The sequence below is a fragment of the Oncorhynchus keta genome, chromosome 18, assembly GCF_023373465.1.
Source record: "Oncorhynchus keta strain PuntledgeMale-10-30-2019 chromosome 18, Oket_V2, whole genome shotgun sequence".
Taxonomy (NCBI): domain Eukaryota; kingdom Metazoa; phylum Chordata; class Actinopteri; order Salmoniformes; family Salmonidae; genus Oncorhynchus; species Oncorhynchus keta.
The window spans coordinates 41,099,911-41,124,833 of record NC_068438.1 but is presented as its reverse complement, the minus strand read 5'-3'; the positions used below and the strand labels follow the sequence as shown (position 1 = coordinate 41,124,833).

Below are 24,923 nucleotides of genomic sequence, written 5' to 3'. Positions count from 1 at the left end.
GAGAGCCGCACACTCTAGGAGCTCAGATGCTGTTGAATAACCTAGTATCCAACGTTTCGACAGACAAGCTGTCTTCATCAGGGTATAATACCCAGATGAAGACAGTTGGATATTAGGTTATTCAATTATTGCGTCTGAGCTCCTAGTGTGTGTGGCTTTTCTTTTCTTTGTGACACAGGCACTATGTTCTGTCTACACACACACACACACACACACACACACACACACACACACACAGAGACCGACACAGGTGTTAACTCAGCATGAGAGCTCTCTCCCTCCTGCTGTGTTTTAGAGCCATATGCATACATACATTAAGACCGAGACAGGCCTTATACACACACACACACCCCTCCCTACAGGTCATAGCTGTGTGTCCAAGGTTAAGGGGTTTCTTTGTATGCATCTATTCACATGTCAACATTTACAATTGTACATTCACCCCAGAGTGTGTTGAATGCCAGTGTGTGTGTTGCGTTCATCCGAGTGTGTGTTATTGAGACCGACAATGTGTAATGATCACCATCTGTGCACATCCTGCTAAGTAACTACCCACTCTCTACCTAGTGGTGTCTCTCCCGCTCTCTCAAGGCGTCAGCATACATAGGTTGGGTTTGCACCTAGCAGAACTCGGCTAGGCGAAGTGAACATCTGTGCTCTCATACTCTCTTAAAATATGTTCCCCTGAAAAACAAGAAGAAAAGGGTACTAATACTGTGTGTCCCTCCTTGAGACGCCGTACCAAACACATAACCAGGAGCACTTTCTCAAAATAGTCCGATTCAATCTAAGATAAATCAAGAAATATGTAATTAATGGTTGACTGTTTTTGCTGGGGAGGTCTTAATCGCAAAATGTTACATCTTAAGATGTTTGGTGCCGTATTTTTCAAGTGTAAAAATGTGTTTTCTCTCGTTGAATGACAACCATCACTTAATTGAAGAATCCCTACTGGTGACCAATCATTGAAGAAAGGGCGTGGACTTCCGGAAAAAACAGCCAGGGGAAAAACTTGCCCGGAGACCAAAACAAACAAAAATTGTCAAACTATATGCACAAACTGTTTCAGATGGGAAGCATGCAGGCACCTTAAGACTCTCTCTTGTCCTGTGTCTGTAGGCTACCCAGGAGGTTACCCTACTGCTGCTCCCACCTACACACCTAACCTCTACCAAACGGGTAGTCCAGGGTACCCACCAGGTAAGAACACACACACACCCAACCTCTACCAAACGGGTAGTCCAGGGTACCCACCAGGTAAGAACACACACACACCTAACCTCTACCAAACGGGTAGTCCAGGGTACCCACCAGGTAAGAACACACACACACCTAACCTCTACCAAACGGGTAGTCCAGGGTACCCACCAGGTAAGAACACACACCCAACCTCTTGGAGGTAGTTACTACTGTAGCTGTCAGCTAGCTCTAGGAGGTAGTTACTACTGTAGCTGTCAGCTAGCTCTAGGAGGTAGTTACTACTGTAGCTGTCAGCTAGCTCTAGGAGGTAGTTACTACTGTAGCTGTCAGCTAGCTCTAGGAGGTAGTTACTACTGTAGCTGTCAGCTAGCTCTAGGAGGTAGTTACTACTGTAGCTGTCAGCTAGCTCTAGGAGGTAGTTACTACTGTAGCTGTCAGCTAGCTCTAGGAGGTAGTTACTACTGTAGCTGTCAGCTAGCTCTAGGAGGTAGCTACTACTGTAGCTATCAGATAGCTCTAGGAGGTAGTTACTACTGTAGCTATCAGCTCGCTCTAGGAGGTAGTTACTACTGTAGCTATCAGCTCACTCTAGGAGGTAGCTACTACTGTAGCTGTCAGCTAGCTCTAGGGGGTAGTTACTACTGTAGCTATTCAAAAAAATAATATATATATATATTTTACCTTTATTTAACTAGGCAAGTCAGTTAAGAACAAATTCTTTTTTTCAATGACGGCCTAGAAACAGTGGGTTAACTGCCTGTTCAGGAGCAGAACGACAGATTTGAACCTTGTCAGCTCGGGGATTTGAACATGAAACCTTTCAGTTACTAGTCCGACGCTCTAACCACTAGGCTACCCTGCCGCCCCTATCAGCTAGCTCTAGGAGGTAGTTACTACTGTAGCTGTCAGCTAGCTCTAGGAGGTAGTTACTACTGTAGCTGTCAGCTAGCTCTAGGAGGTAGTTACTACTGTAGCTGTCAGCTAGCTCTAGGAGGTAGTTACTACTGTAGCTGTCAGCTAGCTCTAGGAGGTAGTTACTACTGTAGCTGTCAGCTAGCTCTAGGAGGTAGTTACTACTGTAGCTGTCAGCTAGCTCTAGGAGGTAGCTACTACTGCTCTAGGAGGTAGCTACTACAGATAGCTCTAGGAGGTAGTTACTACTGTAGCTATCAGCTCGCTCTAGGAGGTAGTTACTACTGTAGCTATCAGCTCACTCTAGGAGGTAGCTACTACTGTAGCTGTCAGCTAGCTCTAGGGGGTAGTTACTACTGTAGCTATTCAAAAAAATAATATATATATATATTTTACCTTTATTTAACTAGGCAAGTCAGTTAAGAACAAATTCTTTTTTTCAATGACGGCCTAGAAACAGTGGGTTAACTGCCTGTTCAGGAGCAGAACGACAGATTTGAACCTTGTCAGCTCGGGGATTTGAACATGAAACCTTTCAGTTACTAGTCCGACGCTCTAACCACTAGGCTACCCTGCCGCCCCTATCAGCTAGCTCTAGGAGGTAGTTACTACTGTAGCTGTCAGCTAGCTCTAGGAGGTAGTTACTACTGTAGCTGTCAGCTAGCTCTAGGAGGTAGTTACTACTGTAGCTATCAGCTAGCTCTAGGAGGTAGTTACTACTGTAGCTGTCAGCTAGCTCTAGGAGGTAGTTACTACTGTAGCTATCAGCTAGCTCTAGGAGGTAGTTACTACTGTAGCTATCAGCTAGCTCTAGGAGGTAGTTACTACTGTAGCTGTCAGCTAGCTCTAGGAGGTAGAGGAGTTACTACTGTAGCTGTCAGCTAGCTCTAGGAGGTAGTTACTACTGTAGCTGTCAGCTAGCTCTAGGAGGTAGAGGAGTTACTACTGTAGCTGTCAATCAGATCAGTCGCTGTCTAAATCATTTACATTTAAGTCATTACATTTAAGTCATTTAGCAGACGCTCTTATCCAGAGCGACTTGCAAATTGGTGCAAACACCTATGACAACCAGTGGAACAGCCACTTGCATCTTGTTGGGGGAGAGAAGGGGGGAGAAGGATTACTTACCCTTACTTACCCTATCCTAGGTATTCCTTGAAGAGGTGGGGTTTCAGGTGTCTCCGGAAGGTGGTGATTGACTCCGCTGTCCTGGCGTCGTGAGGGGGAGTTTGTTCCACCATTGGGGGCCAGAGCAGCGAACAGTTTTGACTGGGCTGAGCGGGAACTGTACTTCCTCAGTGGTAGGGAGGCGAGCAGGCCAGAGGTGGATGAACGCAGTGCCCTTGTTTGGGTGTAGGGCCTGATCAGGGCCTGGAGGTACTGAGGTGCCGTTCCCCTCACAGCTCCGTGGCGAGCACCATGGTCTTGTAGCGGATGCGAGCTTCAACTGGAAGCCAGTGGAGAGAGCGGAGGAGCGGGGTGACGTGAGAGAACTTGGGAAGGTTGAACACCAGACGGGCTGCGGCGTTCTGGATGAGTTGTAGGGGTTTAATGGCACAGGCAGGGAGCCCAGCCAACAGCGAGTTGCAGTAGTCAAGACGGGAGATGACAAGTGCCTGGATTAGGACCTGCGCCGCTTCCTGTGTGAGGCAGGGTCGTACTCTGCGGATGTTGTAGAGCATGAACCTACAGGAACAGGACACCGCCTTGATGTTAGTTGAGAACGTCAGGGTGTTGTCCAGGATCACGCCAAGGTTCTTAGCGCTCTGGGAGGAGGACACAATGGAGTTGTCAACCGTGATGGCGAGATCATGGAACGGGCAGTCCTTCCCGGGAGGAAGAGGAGCTCCGTCTTGCTGAGGTTCAGCTTGAGGTGGTGATCCGTCATCCACACTGATATGTCTGCCAGACATGCAGAGATGCGATTCGCCACCTGGTCATCAGAAGGGGAAAGGAGAAGATTAATTGTGTGTCGTCTGCATAGCAATGATAGGAGAGACCATGTGAGGTTATGACAGAGCCAAGTGACTTGGTGTATAGCGAGAATAAGAGAGGGCCTAGAACAGAGCCCTGGGGACACCAGTGGTGAGAGCGCGTGGTGAGGAGACAGATTCTCGCCACGCCACCTGGTAGGAGCGACCTGTCAGGTAGGACGCAATCCAAGCGTGGGCCGCGCCGGAGATGCCCAACTCGGAGAGGGTGGAGAGGAGGATCTGATGGTTCACAGTATCGAAGGCAGCCGATAGGTCTAGAAGGATGAGAGCAGAGGAGAGAGTTAGCTTTAGCAGTGCGGAGCGCCTCCGTGATACAGAGAAGAGCAGTCTCAGTTGAATGACTAGTCTTGAAACCTGACTGATTTGGATCAAGAAGGTCATTCTGAGAGAGATAGCGGTAGAGCTGGCCAAGGACGGCACGCTCAAGAGTTTTGGAGAGAAAAGAGAGAAGGGATACTGGTCTGTAGTTGTTGACATCGGAGGGATCGAGTGTAGGTTTTTTCAGAAGGGGTGCAACTCTCGCTCTCTTGAAGACGGGAGGGACGTAGCCAGCGGTCAGGGATGAGTTGATGAGCGAGGTGAGGTAAGGGAGAAGGTCTCCGGAAATGGTCTGGAGAAGAGAGGAGGGATAGGGTCAAGCGGGCAGGTTGTTGGGCGGCCGGCCGTCACAAGACGCGAGATTTCATCTGGAGAGAGAGGGAGAAAGAGGTCAGAGCATAGGGTAGGGCAGTGTGAGCAGAACCAGCGGTGTCGTTTGACTTAGCAAACGAGGATCGGATGTCATCGACCTTCTTTTCAAAATGGTTGACGAAGTCATCTGCAGAGAGGGAGGAGGGGGGAGGATTCAGGAGGGAGGAGAAGGTGGCAAAGAGCTTCCTAGGGTTAGAGGCAGATGCTTGGAATTTAGAATGGTAGAAAGTGGCTTTAGCAGCAGAGACAGAGGAGGAAAATGTAGAGAGGAGGGAGTGAAAGGATGCCAGGTCCGCAGGGAGGCGAGTTTTCCTCCATTTCCGCTCGGCTGCCCGGAGCCCTGTTCTGTGAGCTCGCAATGAGTCGTCGAGCCACGGAGCGGGAGGGAGGACCGAGCCGGCCTGGAGGATAGGGGACATAGAGAGTCAAAGGATGCAGTAAGGGAGGAGAGGAGGGTTGAGGAGGCAGAATCAGGAGATAGGTTGGAGAAAGTTTGAGCAGAGGGAAGAGATGATAGGATGGAAGAGGAGAGAGTAGCGGGGAGAGAGAGCGAAGGTTGGGACGGCGCGATACCATCCGAGTAGGGGCAGTGTGGGAAGTGTTGGATGAGAGCGAGAGGGAAAAGGATACAAGGTAGTGGTCGGAGACTTGGAGGAGTTGCAATGAGGTTAGTGGAAGAACAGCATCTAGTAAAGATGAGGTCAAGCGTATTGCCTGCCTTGTGAGTAGGGGGAAGGTGAGAGGGTGAGGTCAAAGAGGAGAGGAGTGGAAAGAAGGAGGCAGAGAGGAATGAGTCAAAGGTAGACGTGGGGAGGTTAAAGTCGCCCAGAACTGTGAGAGGTGAGCCGTCCTCAGGAAAGGAGCTTATCAAGGCATCAAGCTCATTGATGAACTCTCCGAGGAACCTGGAGGGCGATAAATGATAAGGATGTTAAGCTTGAAAGGGCTGGTAACTGTGACAGCATGGAATTCAAAGGAGGCAATAGACAGATGGGTAAGGGGAGAAAGAGAGAAAGACCACTTGGGAGAGATGAGGATCCCGGTGCCACCACCCCGCTGACCAGAAGCTCTCGGGGTGTGCGAGAACACGTGGGCGGACGAGGAGAGAGCAGTAGGAGTAGCAGTGTTATCTGTGGTGATCCATGTTTCCGTCAGTGCCAAGAAGTCAAGGGACTGGAGGGAGGCATAGGCTGAGATGAACTCTGCCTTGTTGGCCGCAGATCGGCAGTTCCAGAGGCTACCGGAGACCTGGAACTCCACGTGGGTCGTACGCGCTGGGACCACCAGATTAGGGTGGTCGCGGCCACGCGGTGTGGAGCGTTTGTATGGTCTGTGCAGAGAGGAGAGAACAGGGATAGACAGACATATAGTTGACAGGCTACAGAAAAGGCTACGCTAATGCAAGGAAATTGGAATGACAAGTGGACTACACGTCTCGAATGTTCAGAAAGTTAAGCTTACGTAGCAAGAATCTTATTGACTAAAATGATTAAAATGATACAGTACTGCTAAAGTAGGCTAGCTGGCAGTAGCTGCGTTGTTGGCACTACACTAATCAAGTCGTTCCGTTGAGTGTACAATGAGAGTTAGAATAGTAGTAGGAATTTAGAAATGTGGTTGTGTATCAGCAGTTTTTCTCTTGCTGTGTCAGTCACTCAATTAGCCCATGTAAGCTAACATTTTTTTAGATTGTTAAGTTAGCCTAGCGGCCAGCTATCTAAACTTAGCAATCATGGTCGAATTACTGGCCGGGGGGGGCCCCCATTCATTTTGTTAGCAGTCTCACTATCATATTAAGAACTCCGAACAATTCTCTCCAACATATACATATATGAGTATGCAGACCAAATGGATGTGAGTACGCAGACGTGCGAGCAACTGTGGCCCCTGGTGATGAGTTCAGCTTTTTTGTGGCTCCCACCCACTTCAAAGTTGCTCATCCCTGGTCTAGAAGGTGGAGGGTAAAGGCATTGCTGGCCAGTATATATTCTGAATGATAGTGACTGACAGCTTCCCTGATGGGAGCGTTTGTCCCCCTGTCTGTGCTCTTGTCTGTCTGTCCCCCCCTGTCTGTGATCACAGCAGATGGGCTAGCAGTGGTCCTCATGCTCCACACACTGTGTTAGTGGACCAGCAGACCCACTAGACTAGGACATCAATGTGTATTTTTTTATTTGACCTTTATTTAAATTCTTATTTTCAATGACGGCCTAGGAACAGTGGGTTAACTGCCTGTTCAGAACGACAGATTTGTACCTTGTCAGCTCGGGGGTTTGAACTTACTTACTTACTAGTCCAACGCTCTAACCACTAGGCTACCCTGCCGCCCCATGTAGAGTTCAGGTGATTGTGTCCAAGGTTTGGCGAAGGATGTTCCATTGTTTGGTAGAAATCTAAAGCTACCCTGGAGAAGACAGCTTGGCGAATAAATGATTGCATCCGGAGATACAAGTGGCTTTTAATTTTCTTTTCCCGTAATCTGTAGCTAACAACCTTGTCTCATCTCCACCTTCCGGCCCTAGTGATTCTCTGGTGGGTTACTTGAGGACTACATGTTTTCTTCTACAGCACTAGACTTCAACGTTCTGAATAGCCGACCCCCCTTAAGTCATATTTAGAGGGTAACAAATTGATTCATATATTGTCCACATAATATTCATTCACCCATGGCCTTCAGACTGGACACAATAACACAGACTGATATCGGCTGATGCTTGTGTAATTGCCATTCAGAGCTGGCTGATGGTGATGCACGGTGGAGCTCCTCGCTCTCTTTGTTCCTGTGTCTTTCCTTGGCTTTGTGTTCTATAATCCTCTGAGCAGCGCAGCATGATCTTCAGCTGCCCCCTGGTGGTTCTAACAGATTACTACACAAAGTACTACTCGTGTACTACAAAAATGCATAGAGCAGGGGTCCCCCAACAGGTCAATGGGGAACCACCAGTAGCTCCCTTCCCACATATGAGTAGCTCACCAAACAATTCTGAAAGTACATGCAATTTGTTATGATTTCCCCCCAAACTGTCAATCAAATCTCACAAGTATCAGACAACGCAAGCTTCCAGCTTTTATCTAATCAACACAACATTGACTTTATCCCACCCCCGGTTAGCCGCTATTTGCTTTAAAAAAAAGCTTAACTCAAAATCTGCCAATACATTTCCATAAATATTGCCCCTGTCTGTCTGGGATGCACACGTTTGTCTATCAGTCTGTCTGTAGCCAGTTGATGTAGGTTGACAGAAATTCTTTCCCCTTCTCAATTAAATGTTAACTGCAAAGTATGCTTACCTGGCAGAATTATATAATAAGTACACTGAACAAAAATGTAAACGCAACAATTACAAAGATTTTACTGAGTTACAGTTCATATAAGGATATCAGTCAATTGAAATAAATTAATTAGCCACTAACCTATGGATTTCACATGACTGGGAATACAGATATGCATCTGTTGGTCACAGATACCTTATAAAAAGATAGGGATTGTGGCCTGGGGAATGTTGTCCCACTCCTCTTCAATGGCTGTGCGAAGTTGCTTGATATTGACGGGAACTGGAACACGCTGTCGTACACATCAATTCGGAGCGTCCCAAACATGCTCAATGGGTGTCATGTCTGGTGACTATGCAGGCCATGGAAAACCTAGGACATTTTCAGTTTCCTGGAATTGTGTACAGATATTTGCGACATGGGGCCGTGCATTATCATGGTGAAACATGAGGTGATGACGGCGGATGAATGGCACAACAATGGGTCTCGGGATCTCGTCACAGTATCTCTGTGCATTCAAATTGCCATCAATAAAATGCAATTGTGTTCGTAGCTTATGCCTGCCCATACCATAATTCCCACGCCACTATGGGGCACTCTGTTCACAACGTTGACATCAGCAAACCGCTCGCCCACACGACGCCATTTACGTGGTCTGCGGTTTGAGGCCAGTTGGGTATACTGCCAAATTCTTTAAAACAACATTGGCAGCGGCTTATGGTAGAGAAATTAACCTTCATTTGTCTGGCAACAGCTCTCATAGGCATTCCTGCAGTCAGCATGCCAATTGCATGCTCCCTCAACTTGAGACATCTGTGGCATTGTGTTGTGACAAAACTGCACATTTTAGTGGCCTTTAATTGTCCCCAGCACAAAGTGCTCCAGTGTAATGATCATGCTGTTTATTCAGCTTCTTGATATGCCACACCTGTCAGGTGGATGGATTATCTTGGCAAAGGAGAAATGCTCACTAACAGGGATGTAAACAAATTTGTGCACAAAAATTTGAGAGAAATAAACCTTTTGTGCGTATGGAACATTTCTGGAATCTTTTATTTCAGCTCACGAAACATGGGACCAGCACTTTACATGTTGCGTTTATATTTTTGTTCAGTGTTTATCATTTATCTATTATTTATTATTTGTAAACTTTGCCATGAAATGAGCAGCAGCAGTACTGAACCATTGCTAGACCGGCACATTCCTCACTCGTTAGCTGAGCAATTAAAGGGCCAGATGCGAAATTAAAGGGGAATTACACTCAAATCTAAACGTGTTTGTTTTATTTAAGCATTGACATGGACTCCAATTGCATATTTTCTCTATAAACAATTGTAATTTTGAGAGTGAAATATAAAATCGATCTAAAACCAGGAAATGTACAACTGAGAAAACAACATCATTTGGGAATATATAAAACTGATTTTATAGGACCCCCTTAGAGTTGTTTATTAACCTTTATTTGAACAGGTATATTGACAGAAAACACTGCACTACTTTCTCTTGTACGCTAAGGACCCAGAAGAGAAGAGAATAATGTGCCTATTTGAAAGCTTGAATGAGCTCTCGACATATTTCATTATTTTAAAGTAGCTCTCATGCTAGAAAAGGTCGGAGACCCCTGGTATAGAGTAGTCAGCTATCCCCTGGTGGTTCTAGCAGAGTACTACACAAAGAGACCCTTTTCCAGCACACGACACACTGACGTCATGCACAGATGCGTGCGACTCATGGTGGCAGTAAGAAGCCATCTCCTTCTGCGCCCATTCACAACAGCCTAAATTTATGCTCTATTACTTCAAAACAAAATAACTTTCTTGGGTTCTTGTACACTTACAATTATGTTTTGTTTTTGCTTGAAGATTATATTTGCTTGAAGATTATATTTGGTTGTGATCTTTTCAAAATAACTATTTTGGATGCAGTGGTTGTTAGCTAGAATGCTAACGTTCATTGATATAGGCTGTAGCAAAAGCTAGCCAAAGAGCAATATTACTGGTTGAAGTTGTTTTTTAGAAGAAAGAAGAAGAAGAAGTATAATGTAGTATAATGCAGTATAATGCAGTATAATGCAGTTGATTTGCGATGATGACACAAACATTATATGAAGCAGGACATTCATACGAGCCTTAAAATCCAATTATAATCCAAAAGTAGTGAGAAATGCACTCAAACGCAGCTTGTAAATAGAGGCTTTTGTTGCTGCCTTCCAAGGTGTGCGCATCGGCCTCGTGCGGCACTGTAAAGAGGTCTATAGTGCAGTCCTAGGATAACCATAGGCACATCTCAATAACCCACTATATATAGCCTAATAGTTTAATGTATGTAGCATAAAGCAATATAAGTAGCTAATAAGATATTGTGTAATTCATGTGGTGGATCTAAATCATGTCAGTGGCTTCATTTCCTTTCCCTGTTCTAACCTGAAAACTTGGGACAGGAGGAAGCAATATTTTAGATGCCTAATGCCTATACTCAGGGGTGTAAAAATACAATAAAGTACTACTTTAAGACGTTTTTGGAGTATCTGTACTTTACTTTACTATTTATATTTTTGCCAACTTTTACTTCACTACTAACCTAAAGAAAATAAAGTACTTTTTACTCCATACATTTTCCCTGAGAAGTACTCGTTACATTTTGACAGGAAAATGGTCCAATTCACACACTTATCATGAGAACATCGCTGGTCATCCCCATGCCTCTGATCTGGCAGACTCACTTGTGCTGCGTTTGTAAATTATGTCTGAGTGTTGGAATGTGCCCCCTGACTATCCGTCAATTAAAAAAACAACAAAAAAAATATTGTGCCGTCTGCTTTGCTTAATATAAAGAATTTTAAATGGTTTATATGTTTATTTTTTACTTTTTATTTTTTACTTTTGATACTTAAGTATATTTAAAACCAAAAACTGTTGGACTTTTACTCAAGTAGTATTTTACTGGGTGACTTTCACTAGGAGGAGACTAGTGATGAGGCTCTACCACTAGGAGAATGTAGTGATGAGGCTTTACCACTAGGAGGAGACTGTAGTGATGAGGCTTTACCACTAGGAGAATGTAGTGATGAGGCTCTACCACTAGGAGGCTGTAGTGATGAGGCTTTACCACTAGGAGGAGACTGTAGTGATGAGGCTTTACCACTAGGAGAATGTAGTGATGAGGCTCTACAACTAGGAGGCTGTAGTGATGAGGCTCTACCACTAGGAGAATGTAGTGATGAGGCTCTACAACTAGGAGGCTGTAGTGATGAGGCTTTACCACTAGGAGGAGACTGTAGTGATGAGGCTTTACCACTAGGAGACTGTAGTGATGAGGCTCCACCACTAGGAGACTAGTGATGAGGCTTTACCACTAGGAGACTGTAGTGATGAGGCTTTACCATTAGGAGACTGTAGTGATGAGGTTTTACCACTAGGAGACTAGTGATGAGGCTCTACCACTAGGAGACTAGTAATGCTCCACCACTAGGAGGCTGTAGTGATGAGGCTTTACCACTAGGAGACTGTAGTGATGAGGCTTTACCACTAGGATGAGACGGTAGTGATGAGGCTCTACCACTTGGAGACTAGTAATGCTCTACCACTAGGAGACTGTAGTGATGAGGCTTTACCACTAGGAGACTAGTAATGCTCTACCACTAGGAGAATGTAGTGATGAGGCTTTACCACTAGGAGACTGTAGTGATGAAGTTTTACCACTAGGAGACTGTAGTGATGAGGCTCTACCACTAGGAGACTGTAGTGATGAGGCTCTACCACTAGGAGACTGTAGTGATGAGGTTTTACCACTAGGAGACTGTAGTGATGAGGCTTTACCATTAGGAGACTGTAGTGATGAGGTTTTACCACTAGGAGACTAGTGATGAGGCTCTACCACTAGGAGACTGTAGTGATGAGGCTTTACCACTAGGAGACTAGTGATGAGGCTCTACCACTAGGAGACTAGTAATGCTCCACCACTAGGAGGCTGTAGTGATGAGGCTTTACCACTAGGAGACTGTAGTGATGAGGCTTTACCACTAGGATGAGACGGTAGTGATGAGGCTCTACCACTTGGAGAGACTAGTAATGCTCTTCCACTAGGAGACTGTAGTTATGAGGCTTTACCACTAGGAGACTGTAGTGATGAGGCTCTACCACTAGGAGACTGTAGTGATGAGGCTCCACCACTAGGATACTGTAGTGATGAGGCTCTACCACTAGGAGACTGTAGTGATGAGGCTCTACCACTAGGAGACTGTAGTGATGAGGCTTTTTACCACTAGGAGGAGAATGTAATGATGAGGCTCTTCCACTAGGAGACTGTAGTTATGAGGCTTTACCACTAGGAGACTGTAGTGATGAGGCTCTACCACTAGGAGACTGTAGTGATGAGGCTCCACCACTAGGATACTGTAGTGATGAGGCTCTACCACTAGGAAACTGTAGTGATGAGGCTTTACCACTAGGAGACTGTAGTGATGAGGCTCTACCACTAGGAGACTAGTAATGCTCTACCACTAGGAGACTGTAGTGATGAGGCTTTTTACCACTAGGAGGAGAATGTAATGATGAGACTCTACCACTAGGAGACTGTAGTTTGAGGCTTTACCACTAGGAGACTGTAGTGATGAGGCTCTACCACTAGGAGACTAGTAATGCTCTACCACTAGGAGACAGTAGTGATGAGGCTTTTTACCACTAGGAGGAGACTGTAATGATTAGACTAAACCACTAGGAGACTGTAGTGTGAGGCTTTACCACTAGGAGACTGTAGTGATGAGGCTCTACAACTAGGAGACTGTAGTGATGAGGCTTTACCACAAGGATGAGACTCTAGTGATGAGGCTTTACCACTAGGAGGAGACTGTAGTGATGAGGCTCTACCACGAAGAGACTGTAGTGATGAGGCTCCACCACTAGGAGGAGACTGTAATGATGTGACTCTACCACTAGGAGACTGGTAATGATGAGACTCTACCACTAGGAGGAGACTGTAGTGATGAGGCTCTACCACTAGGAGGAGACTGTAATGATGAGTCTCTACCACTAGGAGGAGACTGTAGTGATGAGACTCTACCACTAGGAGGAGACTGTAGTGATGAGGCTCTTCCACTTGGAGGAGACTGTAATGATGAGGCTACGCCACTAGGAGACTGTAGTGATGAGGCTCTACCACTAGGAGACTGTAGTGATGAGGCTTTACCACAAGGATGAGACTCTAGTGATGAGGCTTTACCACTAGGAGGAGACTGTAGTGATGAGGCTCTACCACTAAGAGACTGTAGTGATGAGGCTCCACCACTAGGAGGAGACTGTAATGATGTGACTCTACCACTAGGAGACTGGTAACGATGACACTCTACCACTTGGAGACTGTATTGATGAGACTCTACCACGAGGAGGAGACTGTAGTGATGAGGCTCTACCACTAGGAGGATTCTGAAATGATGAGTCTCTACCACTAGGAGGAGACTGTAATGATGAGACTCTACCACTAGGAGGAGACTGTAATGATGAGGCTCTACCACTAGGAGGAGACTGTAATGATGAGACTCTACCACTAGGAGGAGACTGTAGTGATGAGGCTCTACCACTAGGAGGAGACTGTAATGATGAGACTACACCACTAGGAGGAGACTGTAATGATGAGGCTACACCACTAGGAGGAGACTGTAGTGATGAGGCTTTTACCACTTGGATACTGTAATGATGAGGCTCTACCACTAGGGGGAGACATTGACTAGTCATACTCTGACTGGATTGCATTCTATTGCCGTGTTCATTTTTGCACTATTTTTTTTAATTTTCTCTAGTCGTAGTCATTTTGACTAAATTATCAAGTCTTATTCACATGTTTTGTCATTTGAATAATGATTTAGTCTAGTTATTGTCAAAATGACAAAAACAGTGGGCCAAAGTCACATCAGATTTGTATTGCCTCATTAAACTAAAGTAAACATAAATCACTGACTTCCATGTGCACAAGCATGCATAGCCTTGTCCGAGCAACATATTTGAAGATAGGTCTATTATCAGAATTTCTAACGTTATTCCTTATTCAACATGTCATAGGCATGTTTGTTCTACATACCATATGTCTATCTGAATGTTCCAGAACGTTGCATCCTGCTGAATGCAGGTTGTTAGCTGTAGCTTCCTAATGAGGTAACATGACTGAACAAGGCGTGTCCTGAACATATGGTTAATGGTCTGGTCTGCAAGTAGCCCGGTGTTAGAGCGGACCACTATATGCTTCATGAATGGACGATAGGAAAGAAACAAAACATAGAGCCAGTGGGTTATTATGGGTCATTATGGGTCATTTCTGAAAAGCTCTCAATCTCTCCAAAACCTCTTGTCCAGTCCATTTACACGTCTGATTTTGGTCACAGAGATGATTTTGTCACGTTTTAGTCAACTGAAATCATTTTAATTTAGTTTTTTTTTTCTGGGTCTATTTAGTCAGTTAAAGTCTCGTCAATTGCCACTGAAAAATAGGTGTTTCACAAATATTTGAGTCACTATTGTTGTTGATGAAATGAACACTGCTGAGGTACTACATTAGGACTGAGAGGAAGGATTTGTTACTCTTATACATGTCTTGGCCGCTGGATCTATGTTTCATCTCTCTTTCTCTCTCTCTGTCTGTGTGTGTGTGTGTGTGTGTGTGTGTGTGTGTGTGTGTGTGTGTGTGTGTGTGTGTGTGTGTGTGTGTGTGTGTGTGTGTGTGTGTGTGTGTGTGTGTGTGTGTGTGTGTGTGTGTGTGTAGGATACACTACAGCGGGTACTCCGTATAAAGTGCCCCCCACCCAGACGAACGGAGCCCCTCCGCCATACTCCCCCTCCCCCAACCCCTACCAAACAGCCATGTACCCTATCAGAAGTGCCTACCCCCAGCAGAACATGCAGAGCATGCAGAACCTGCAGAGCATGCAGAACCTGCAGAACTTATATGCACAGGTAAGCACACATACCCTTCACACAAACACACACACACACACACACACACACACCCTACTCCTACCCTCAGCAGCTTCTATACAAACACACACACATACACCTATATAGAATCCTAACCTCAGCGTACACACACATCCTACTCCCTGAACGTCTACTACCCTCAGTAGGACCTTTATGTACTGATAAGCACACACACACACACCCTAACCTCTCTCTCTGTCTCCCTGTAGGCAGCAGCGTATTATGGCCAGCCAGTGTATGCTGCCCAGCCCTATGTAAATCAACACACTACTCACATGCACACACACATCAACACACACAGACACACACTAACACAGACACACTCTAACCTCTGTCTCTGTGTCTGTAGGCGTATTACACCCAGCCTGTTTATGCTGCTCAGCCTCAGCCTCATGTAATCCACCACACCACAGTGGTTCAGCCAAACAGCATGCCCTCGGCCCTCTACCCCGCCCCGGTCCAAGCCCCTAGAAACAACGGAATGGCTGCCATGGGGATGGTTGCCGGGACCACCATGGCTATGAGTGCAGGTAGGACGGATGACTGAGGAAGCTGGTGTGGCTACATCATGTTGACATCACGTGAACATTAAATATATTTTCATATTAAACACCTTTTTTTAAATGATTCTATTTCATTTCCTATGTAAAGTGGATTATTCTTATGCTAAAACGATTGTGTTTTTGGTGTAAGTTGTATTAGTTTGGTCTGTGTCATATAGGCCCTATGTTACGGTCCAAACGATAGTGACAAAATGACATGTTACCCTGATGATGCATGTGTCGTCCTGTAGGAACCCTGTTGACCACGCCTCAGCACGCTCAGCTGGGTGCTCACCAACACGTCACCATGCCACAGTACCGGTCCCAGGGCACACCTGGTTACAGCTATGTCCCTCCCCACTGGTAGACCCCGCCCCCGAGAGGTAAGTCATCTCAGAATTACAAATGTCCACATTCCGCTCTCAATCAATCCAATGTCTTTAAACTCCTTCTCTGGGTCCCGTCTCTGTCGTTTCAGATCTGGAGTCCAACGTATGCAACTACTCCAGTCTTACACGGGCTTCTTATGGTCACCATGGCAACCTCACATCTGTCTGCAACAACAAAACTAAAGAGCAACGGACACTTGCTGCATTCTGTAGTGTTTTATAAAAGCTTATTTTTTATTTTTTTTTACACAACGATTCTTTTCTTCTTCTTTGATTTGCCAATATGTCAATTTGTTACGTTGTTTTCTTTCTTTTGCTTGTTTTATTTATTTCATTTTTTTAAACTTTATTTTTTTAAATTTTTTACATTATTTCAATTTTTCCATTGTCATTGGAACTCCACAGAGTGATTGACCAATCATGGGTGTCTGTTGCTCTGCTTGTGGTCCGTGTTCTGTTGGTGTGGTCCAGATCCAATGGTGGGAATGTACTGGACACTTCCACCACCACCTTCATCATCACGCCATCATCATCATCAATTTATGCTGCCAAATTTTCCTAACGATTAGATGTCAGCACAGGGGTTTGATTTCAGTCTTTCTGTTTGTTTTAATCCTTTTCATTTTCCAACAAAGCACTGTCTTGGAACCTCTTTTCTCTTTGTTCACAATCTCTGTTCCACTTCTCCTTCTCATCTTCAGTTCATCTTCCACTTCTGATAACAAGGGTTGTCTTCCAGCTGCTAGCTGTTTCTTAGATAGATCTGTAACGTCTAGATCCGCTGTCTGACTAGATCTGTAACGTCTAGATCCGCTGTCTGACTAGATCTGTAACGTCTAGATCCGCTGTCTGACTAGATCTGTAACGTCTAGATCCGCTGTCTGACTAGATCTGTAACGTCTAGATCCGCTGTCTGACTAGATCTGTAACGTCTAGATCCACTGTCTGACTAGATCTGTAACGTCGAGATCCACTGTCTGACTAGATCCGCTATCTGACTAGATCTGTAACGTCGAGATCCACTGTCTGACTAGATCCGCTATCTGACTAGATCTGTAACGTCTAGATCCGCTATCTGACTAGATCTGTAACGTCTAGATCCACTGTCTGACTAGATCTGTAACGTCTAGATCCGCTATCTGACTAGATCTGTAACGTCCAGATCCGCTATCTGACTAGATCTGTAACGTCTAGATCCACTGTCTGACTAGATCCCCTATCTGACTAGATCTGCAACGTCTAGATCCACTGTCTGACTAGATCCGCTATCTGACTAGATCTGTAACGACTAGATCTGCTGTGTGGCTGTAAAGACGTGGTGTACAGCATCACACGGTCAAAGTACTTACCAGTTACTGAATTCATCTCAATATAGAGGCCATTTGTCATTTAGCTTAAACTGATCAATTATAAAATGTTAATATATTTATATAGCTGTGTGTACAGGATGTGTTCATGCACACAGTCACCCACATACATACATACATACATACACACACACACATACACACACACACATACACACACACACACACACACACACACACACACACACACACACACACACACACACACACACACACACACACACACAGTACATTAGACCACCACTCGGACTGATTGCTTATTGAGGAACATGTTTAGGAGTTGAAGGGATATGGGAGCACTGGGCAGGGTGACGTGGCAGAGGAGGGTCAGGAGGTGGAGTGGAGGGTCAGGAGGGGGAGTGGAGGGTCAGGGGGAGTGGAGGGTCAGGAGGTGGAGTGGAGGGTCAGGGGGGAGTGGGGGTCAGGAGGGGGAGTGGAGGGTCAGGAGGGGGAGTGGAGGGTCAGGAGGGGGAGTGGAGGGTCAGGAGGGGGAGTGGAGGGTCAGGAGGGGGAGTGGAGGGTCAGCAGGGGGAGTGGAGGGTCAGAAGGGAGGGAGAGTGGTGGGTCAGAAGGGAGGGAGAGTGGTGGGTCAGGAGGGGGAGTGGAGGGTCAGGAGGGGGAGTGGAGGGTCAGGAGGGGGAGGGGTGGGGCAGGAGGGGGAGTGGGGGGTCAGGAGGGAGGGAGAGTGGTGGGTCAGGAGGGGAGTGGTGGGTCAGGAGGGGGAGTGGTGGGTCAGGAGGGGGAGTGGAGGGTCAGGAGGGGAGTGGAGGGTCAGGAGGGAGAGTGGTGGGTCAGGAGGGGAAGTGGTGGGTCAGGAGGGGAGTGGAGGGTCAGGAGGGGGAGTGGAGGGTCAGGAGGGGAGTGGAGGGTCAGGAGGGAGGGAGAGTGGTGGGTCAGGAGGGAGGGGGAGTGATGGGTCAGGAGGGGGAGTGGAGGGTCAGGAGGGGGAATAGTGGGTCAGGAGGGGGAGTGGAGGGTCAGGAGGGGGTGGAGGGTCAGGAGGGGAGTGGAAGGTCAGGAGGGGAGTGGTGGGTCAGGAGGGAGTGGTGGGTCAGGAGGGGGAGTGGAGGGTCAGGACGGGGAGTGGTGGGTCAGGAGGGGGAGAGGTGGGTCAGGAAGGAGAGAGGTGGGTCAGGGGGAGGTGGGTCAGGAGGGGGAGTGGAGGGTCAGGAGGGGGAGAGGTGGGTCAGGGGGAGTGGTGGGTCAGGAGGGGGGAGAGGTGGGTCAGGAAGGAGAGAGGTGGGTCAGGGGGGTGGAGGCTCAGGAGGGAGAGAGGTGGGTCAGGGGGGTGGAGGCTCAGGAGGGAGAGAGGTGGGTCAGGGGGAGTGGAGGCTCAGGAGGGAGAGAGGTGGGTCAGGGGTGGGGGAGTGGAGGCTCAGGAGGGAGAGTGGAGGGTCAGGAGGGGGAGTGGAGGGTCAGGAGGGAGAGTGGAGGGTCAGGAGGGAGAGAGGTGGGTCAGGGGGGGGGAGTGGAGGGTCAGGAGGGGGAGTGGAGGGTCAGGAGGGGGAGTGGAGCATCAGGAGGGGGGAGTGGAGGGTCAGGAGGGGGAGTGGAGCATCAGGAGGGGGAGTGGAGGGTCAGGAGGGGGAGTGGAGGGTCAGGAGGGAGAGAGGTGGGTCAGGGGGGGAGTGGAGGGTCAGCAGGGGGAGTGGAGGGTCAGCAGGGGGGGGAGTGGAGGGTCAGGAGGGAGAGAGGTGGGTCAGGGGGGGGGACAGCAGCAGGGAACAGTGTATACCATGTTTCAGGGTTTTAATAGATAAGTATGAATCACAGTTAGGATCTGTGAGGCACGGGTAATTACAAAGCATTTACAGTGTATCAAAGTAGATCAAGTTGTTAACTGCAATAATAAGATAACATGCCTCGTTATACGGTTACCGCACAGTAATTATTTTATAGTAATTTAGAATTAAAATCATTTAAAAATTCTTATTCCTGATAATCCTTAAATCTGGATTATGGGCTGTGTATCCAGACTCAATCCATTTGAATCACTGTTACTGTATTCTGAGGTTTCAGCAGTACATATCAGAGTTCACTGTTACTGTATTCTGAGGTTTCAGCAGTACATATCAGAGTTCACTGTTACTGTATTCTGTGGCGTCAGCAGTACATATCAGAGTTCACTGTAACTGTATTCTGAGGTGTCAGCAGTACATATCAGAGTTCACTGTTACTGTATTCTGTTGCGTCAGCAGTACATATCAGAGTTCACTGTTACTGTATTCTGAGGTGTCAGCAGTACATATCAGAGTTCACTGTTACTGTATTCTGTGGCGTCAGCAGTACATATCAGAGTTCACTGTAACTGTATTCTGAGGTGTCAGCAGTACATATCAGAGTTCACTGTTACTGTATTCTGTTGCGTCAGCAGTACATATCAGAGTTCACTGTTACTGTATTCTGAGGCGTCAGCAGTACATATCAGAGTTCACTGTTACTGTATTCTGAGGCGTCAGCAGTACATATCAGAGTTCACTGTTACTGTATTCTGTGGCGTCAGCAGTACATATCAGTTCACTGTTACTGTATTCTGAGGTGTCAGCAGTACATATCAGAGTTCACTGTTACTGTATTCTGAGGTGTCAGCAGTACATATCAGAGTTCACTGTTACTGTATTCTGAGGCGTCAGCAGTACATATCAGAGTTCACTGTTACTGTATTCTGTGGCGTCAGCAGTACATATCAGTTCACTGTTACTGTATTCTGAGGTGTCAGCAGTACATATCAGAGTTCACTGTTACTGTATTCTGAGGTGTCAGCAGTACATATCAGAGTTCACTGTTACTGTATTCTGAGGCGTCAGCAGTACATATCAGAGTTCACTGTTACTGTATTCTGAGGCGTCAGCAGTACATATCAGAGTTCACTGTTACTGTATTCTGTGGCGTCAGCAGTACATATCAGTTCACTGTTACTGTATTCTGAGGTGTCAGCAGTACATATCAGAGTTCACTGTTACTGTATTCTGAGGTGTCAGCAGTACATATCAGAGTTCACTGTTACTGTATTCTGAGGCGTCAGCAGTACATATCAGAGTTCACTGTTACTGTATTCTGAGGCGTCAGCAGTACATATCAGAGTTATTGTAATAATTTCACGAGGAAGCGTTGCACAATAATAAAACAAACCTGAAACAATAATTTCTACTAGGTACCAGGTAGCTAGGCTTTGTAGTGAAACAGAGGGAGGCAGTTTCAACTGTCATTTAAGAAAACAAACCAATAGATATCAATGGTTCAGTAAGGGTTCCTTAGTCCTGATAATGTTTGTACTAGTTAGTATAAATATCAACATAAGAAAATGGCTTATTGTTCCTGAGCATTTATTTAATCATCCACTGTTTCATTGTTGTTCCACATTGAGGTTAAGAAAAAGATGGCGTGTTTTTCCTTGCGTGGTCTTTTGAGCTGGTTCATATTCAGGTGTAGTGTAGCATGGAGCGTCATGCACCACAATGCAGTCTATTTATACACTGAGGGGTTGTGTGTTACTGTGCTTGAATTAACATGAAGATATCCACCACCTTTAGAATCTAAAACCAGAGGGTAGGAAGGAAGGAAGGAGGGCGACTAGAGAGTAATGTCTGATTTCTGTCTATCACTCTGGTGGTGTATTTTTAGTAACTTGTTTATTCCAAACATGATCTGTCTGAAAATGACCTCCACATCCTGCCATCGGGGTTGGAACTGATCTGATTCTATATCTCTCTTCCTCAATTTTACTCTCTCTGTGGCTCTGTGTTCCAGCTCTCTCCTCTCTCTCTCTCTCTCTCTCTCTCTCTCTCTCTGTGGCTCTGTGTTCCAGCTCTCTCCCTCTCTCTGTGTGTCTCTGTGTTCCAGCTGTCTCCTCTCTCTCTCTCTCTCTCTCTCTCTGTGTGTCTGTGTTCCAGCTGTCTCCTCTCTCTCTCTCTCTCTCTCTCTCTCTCTGTGTGTCTCTGTGTTCCAGCTGTCTCCTCTCTCTCTCTCTCTCTCTCTCTCTGTGTGTCTCTATGTTCCAGCTGTCTCCTCTCTCTCTCTCTCTCTGTGTGTCTCTGTGTTCCAGCTCTCTCCTCTCTCTCTCTCTGTGTCTCTATGTTCCAGCTGTCTCCTCTCTCTCTCTGTGGCTCTGTGTTCCAGCTCTCTCCTCTCTCTCTCTCTGTGTCTCTGTGTTCCAGCTGTCTCTTCTCTCTCTCTGTGTTCCAGCTGTTTCTTCTCTCTCTCTGTGTTCCAGCTGTCTCTTCTCTCTCTCTGTGTTCCAGCTGTCTCTTCTCTCTCTGTGTCTCTATGTTCCAGCTGTCTCCTCTCTCTCTCTCTGTGTGTCTCTGTTCCTGCTGTCTCCTCTCTCTCTGTGTCTCTGTGTTCCAGCTGTCTCTTCTCTCTCTGTGTCTCTGTGTTCCAGCTGTCTCTTCTCTCTCTGTGTCTCTATGTTCCAGCTGTCTCCTCTCTCTCTCTGTGTCGCTGTGTTCCAGCTGTCTCCTCTCTCTCTCTGTGTCTCTGTTCCAGCTGTCTCCTCTCTCTCTGTCTCTGTGTTCCAGCTGTCTCTTCTCTCTCTGTGTCTCTATGTTCCAGCTGTCTCCTCTCTCTCTCTGTGTCGCTGTGTTCCAGCCGTCTCCTCTCTCTGGGTGTGTCTCTGTGTTCCAGCAGTCTCCTCTCTCTGTCTCTATTTTCCAGCTGTCTCCTCTCTCTCTCTCTCTCTCTCTCTCTCTCTCTCTCTCTCTCTCTCTCTCTCTCTCTCTCTCTCTCTCTCTGTGTCTCTGTGTCTCTATGTTCCAGCTGTCTCCTCTCTCTCTCTCTCTCTCTGTGTCTCTATGTTCCAGCTGTCTCCTCTCTCTCTCTCTCTCTCTCTCTCTCTCTCTCTCTCTCTCTCTCTCTCTCTGTCTCTCTCTCTCTCTCTCTCTGTCTCTGTCTCTCTCTCTCTGTCTCTCTCTCTCTGTCTCTCTCTCTCTGTCTCTCTGTCTCTCTCTCTCTCTCTCTGTCTCTGTCTCTCTCTCTCTGTCTCTCTCTCTCTGTCTCTCTCTCTCTGTCTGTCTCTGTCTGTCTCTCTCTGTCTCTCTCTCTCTCTCTGTCTCTCTCTCTCTGTCTCTCTCTCTCTCTCTCTCTCTCTCTCTCTCTCTCCGTGTCTCTGTGTTCCAGATGTCTCTTCTCTCTCTGTGTCTCAGTGTTCCAGCTGTTTCTTCACACCATCCCTCCCCCTTTTTCTCTCCCTCCCTCACCCCCTTTAAGCGTTGGTACCTCTTCATAGCAGAGATAAAGTGATGACACAGGTCATGAGAAGTGAAGTGTAATGGCAGACTGGAACCATGTAGATGACAGTAAGCAGGACTGTCTCATGTAATACAATCTAATCCTATCTGAGGTTGGGCTCTGGATGTGGGGTCACTAACCAACCAGAGTCTGTTGCCCAGTCTTATATCACCCTCTACCTCCACACGTCATGTTGATCTGAGACGTTTGGATGTGTTGAAGAGAGATGGTTGTTCAACTCTGCTGAACCTTCCAGAAGGCTACTGTAGGTGCTTAAACCCATCTGATGCTTTAAGAGGAACTAAAAAGGGGATAATTTTGGAACGGGCAAAGGAGTTCCCTCCAGTATTCTACACCTCAGCCTAAAATAGGAAACAGAATATGTTGGACTTCCTGAGCCGTGTAAAGTTGAGCGCTTTTTACCATAAGTGTTATTTAAGGTTTAACTGCAATTTGGTGTTTATTATTCATACATAGAGCACAAGTCTGAGGGTCCGGTGTCCCACACACACTCTGAGGGGGCTTGTTTCTGACTTTCTCGCTCACACTTGTTTGCATGCCTGTGTTTTGGATGTGAGTGATGTCATGAACAGGGTGCGTGTCAGTTCCATTTCAACGTTGTCATTTCAGGAAGGGAACTGAATATCAACTCATTCTGAGTGGACATGGAACTGACCCCAGCCCTGATTAACACTTAACTGCAGAGCTCAAAGGAGGATATATTTGAAGGTATTTTTGCTCGCTATCAACTTATGAGTCCTTCACCTTTTGTATCATTCCATCTCTGAATAAGTTTTTAAAAAATGTGAAAGAAGATAAAAGATAATTTGTTGTTGATGTTTTTGTGTATTTTGCTCTTCATTTCTTCACAACTACGTCACATCAAAATGGTGTTTGTATGTTTAAATACCCACTCAAACATCCACCTCTTTTTCTTACTCTTTCTTTTACCTCTGTGGTCATGTCTTAGCAGTTTTCATGTTTTAGCCGTTTTCATGTCTTAGCAGTTTCCTCAAATTAAAACACTACTATTGGAGGAATAGTGCACTTATTTTTGTGTTTTTTCCTCAATGTTCTGCAGCTTTTTATTTCACTTGTTGGAGATTTCTAAAATAATAATTTGAACACTAAATGTGATGCAAAAAGTGGAAATTCCTCGTCTTCCAAAAGACTTTTATCCCTGGAGCGAGTTTAGGAACAACCCCCTGGAGCGAGTTTAGGAACAACCCCCTGGAGCGAGTTTAGGAACAACCCCCTGGAGCGAGTTTAGGAACAACCCCCTGGAGCGAGTTTAGGAACAACCCCCTGGAGCGAGTTTAGGAACAACCCCCTGGAGCGAGTTTAGGAACAACCCCCTGGAGCGAGTTTAGGAACAACCCCCTGGAGCGAGTTTAGGAACAACCCCCTGGAGCGAGTTTAGGAACAACCCCCTGGAGCGAGTTTAGGAACAACCCCCTTGAAGTTTTGTACCCAGTTTGCACAAACAATGGTAACATTACCATACCGTTATGGCAAAACATGGCACAACGTTTTCTCAACGTTGCGTGAACTGAATTGTATGTTAGCTATTGGTCCAGTGTTCCGGACCCATGTCAGGCTTGTGATATGAAGTGTAAATCTGTTTTTCATTTATTTTTTTTAATGTTTTTGTTCATTTTTTTGTTTTTATTTTTTGAAGATCAGTTAGTGATCTTCGTACCATAACTAAGCCAAGTTTGTTATTGTATAATATGTACTGTAAGATGTAGAACATTGAATAACTATTAAAATATTCCTATAAAAGGAATTCTGTCTTTGTGAGGTTTTTCTTTCCATTAAATATAGTAGAAGTGGGTGTGTACTAAAAGCAGTGGTATGACTAACACAGCCAGTAGTGATGGGTGGACAGAGACGTGGCTGGGTACGGTGTGGTTACATTACAACTGCTTTAAGTATTAGTAGTGGTAGGTGGATGCATTCTCAGCCTCTGACTATAGTGATGGGTTAAGCCTACAGATTTCATTAAGGTCCAATTGCACACATGGTAGAGATCTTGCTGCTGATCCTACAGACCGTGTGTGTGTGGGCGTAACCTATTGAGAAAGACGTCGGTCTTTCACCTCTAGCAGTACACACCACTCCCTATGCAAACACACACTGATGGCACAAGCAGGGAGCCCAGTCAACAGAGAGTTGCACTAGTCCAGATGGGATACGACAAGCGCCAAGATAAGGACAAGATGATCTGGCCCTGCTGAACCCCAGTGATCTGTGTCAGTGCTGTCATCATCCCCAGACTGATGTAGGAGTGAAGCTGAGAGCCCAGACTGATGGAGGAGTGAAGATGAGAGCCCAGACTGATGGAGGAGTGAAGATGGGAGCCCAG

The 24,923-nt window shown here is 46.3% G+C and overlaps 2 protein-coding genes and 1 long non-coding RNA gene across 52 annotated transcripts in view; all 3 read left to right on the top strand.

Moving 5' to 3' along the window:
* Positions 1-17,533, top strand: part of LOC127908812 (protein FAM168A-like) — an 87,857-nt gene extending 70,324 nt beyond the window's left edge. For 2 of the 3 annotated variants that reach the window (XM_052468326.1, XM_052468329.1), the window contains 6 exons: positions 1,120-1,200; positions 14,823-15,013; positions 15,244-15,288; positions 15,384-15,564; positions 15,828-15,959; positions 16,055-17,533. In XM_052468326.1, the coding sequence (XP_052324286.1) occupies positions 1,120-1,200; positions 14,823-15,013; positions 15,244-15,288; positions 15,384-15,564; positions 15,828-15,943 (614 nt within the window). In that variant the 3' untranslated portion in view covers positions 15,944-15,959; positions 16,055-17,533. The remainder of the gene's footprint in view (positions 1-1,119; positions 1,201-14,822; positions 15,014-15,243; positions 15,289-15,383; positions 15,565-15,827; positions 15,960-16,054) is intronic. The other variant, XM_052468327.1, reaches the window with a different exon arrangement.
* On the top strand, positions 1,410-3,016 carry LOC127908813 (uncharacterized). Of its 2 annotated transcripts, none has more exons than XR_008068551.1 (3): positions 1,410-1,687; positions 2,087-2,302; positions 2,930-3,016. It is a non-coding gene; the product is annotated as an uncharacterized LOC127908813 (long non-coding RNA). The 2 variants fall into 2 exon arrangements; XR_008068550.1 differs by lacking the exon at positions 2,930-3,016 and adding an exon at positions 2,714-2,785.
* A 1,510-nt stretch (positions 17,534-19,043) lies between the features above and the next one.
* LOC127908808 (uncharacterized) lies at positions 19,044-24,344 on the top strand. 47 transcript variants are annotated; one of them, XM_052468325.1, is made up of 3 exons: positions 19,044-19,388; positions 19,477-19,564; positions 20,351-24,344. In XM_052468325.1, the coding sequence occupies exon 3, from the start codon at positions 21,325-21,327 to the stop codon at positions 22,534-22,536; it is 1,212 nt and encodes a 403-aa protein (XP_052324285.1). In that variant the 5' UTR covers positions 19,044-19,388; positions 19,477-19,564; positions 20,351-21,324; the 3' UTR covers positions 22,537-24,344. The 47 variants fall into 47 exon arrangements, with proteins under 47 accessions (XP_052324285.1, XP_052324279.1, XP_052324275.1 ...); XM_052468319.1 differs by having other exon boundaries at positions 20,177-24,344; XM_052468315.1 differs by having other exon boundaries at positions 20,133-24,344.
* The last annotated feature ends 579 nt before the right edge of the window (positions 24,345-24,923 follow it).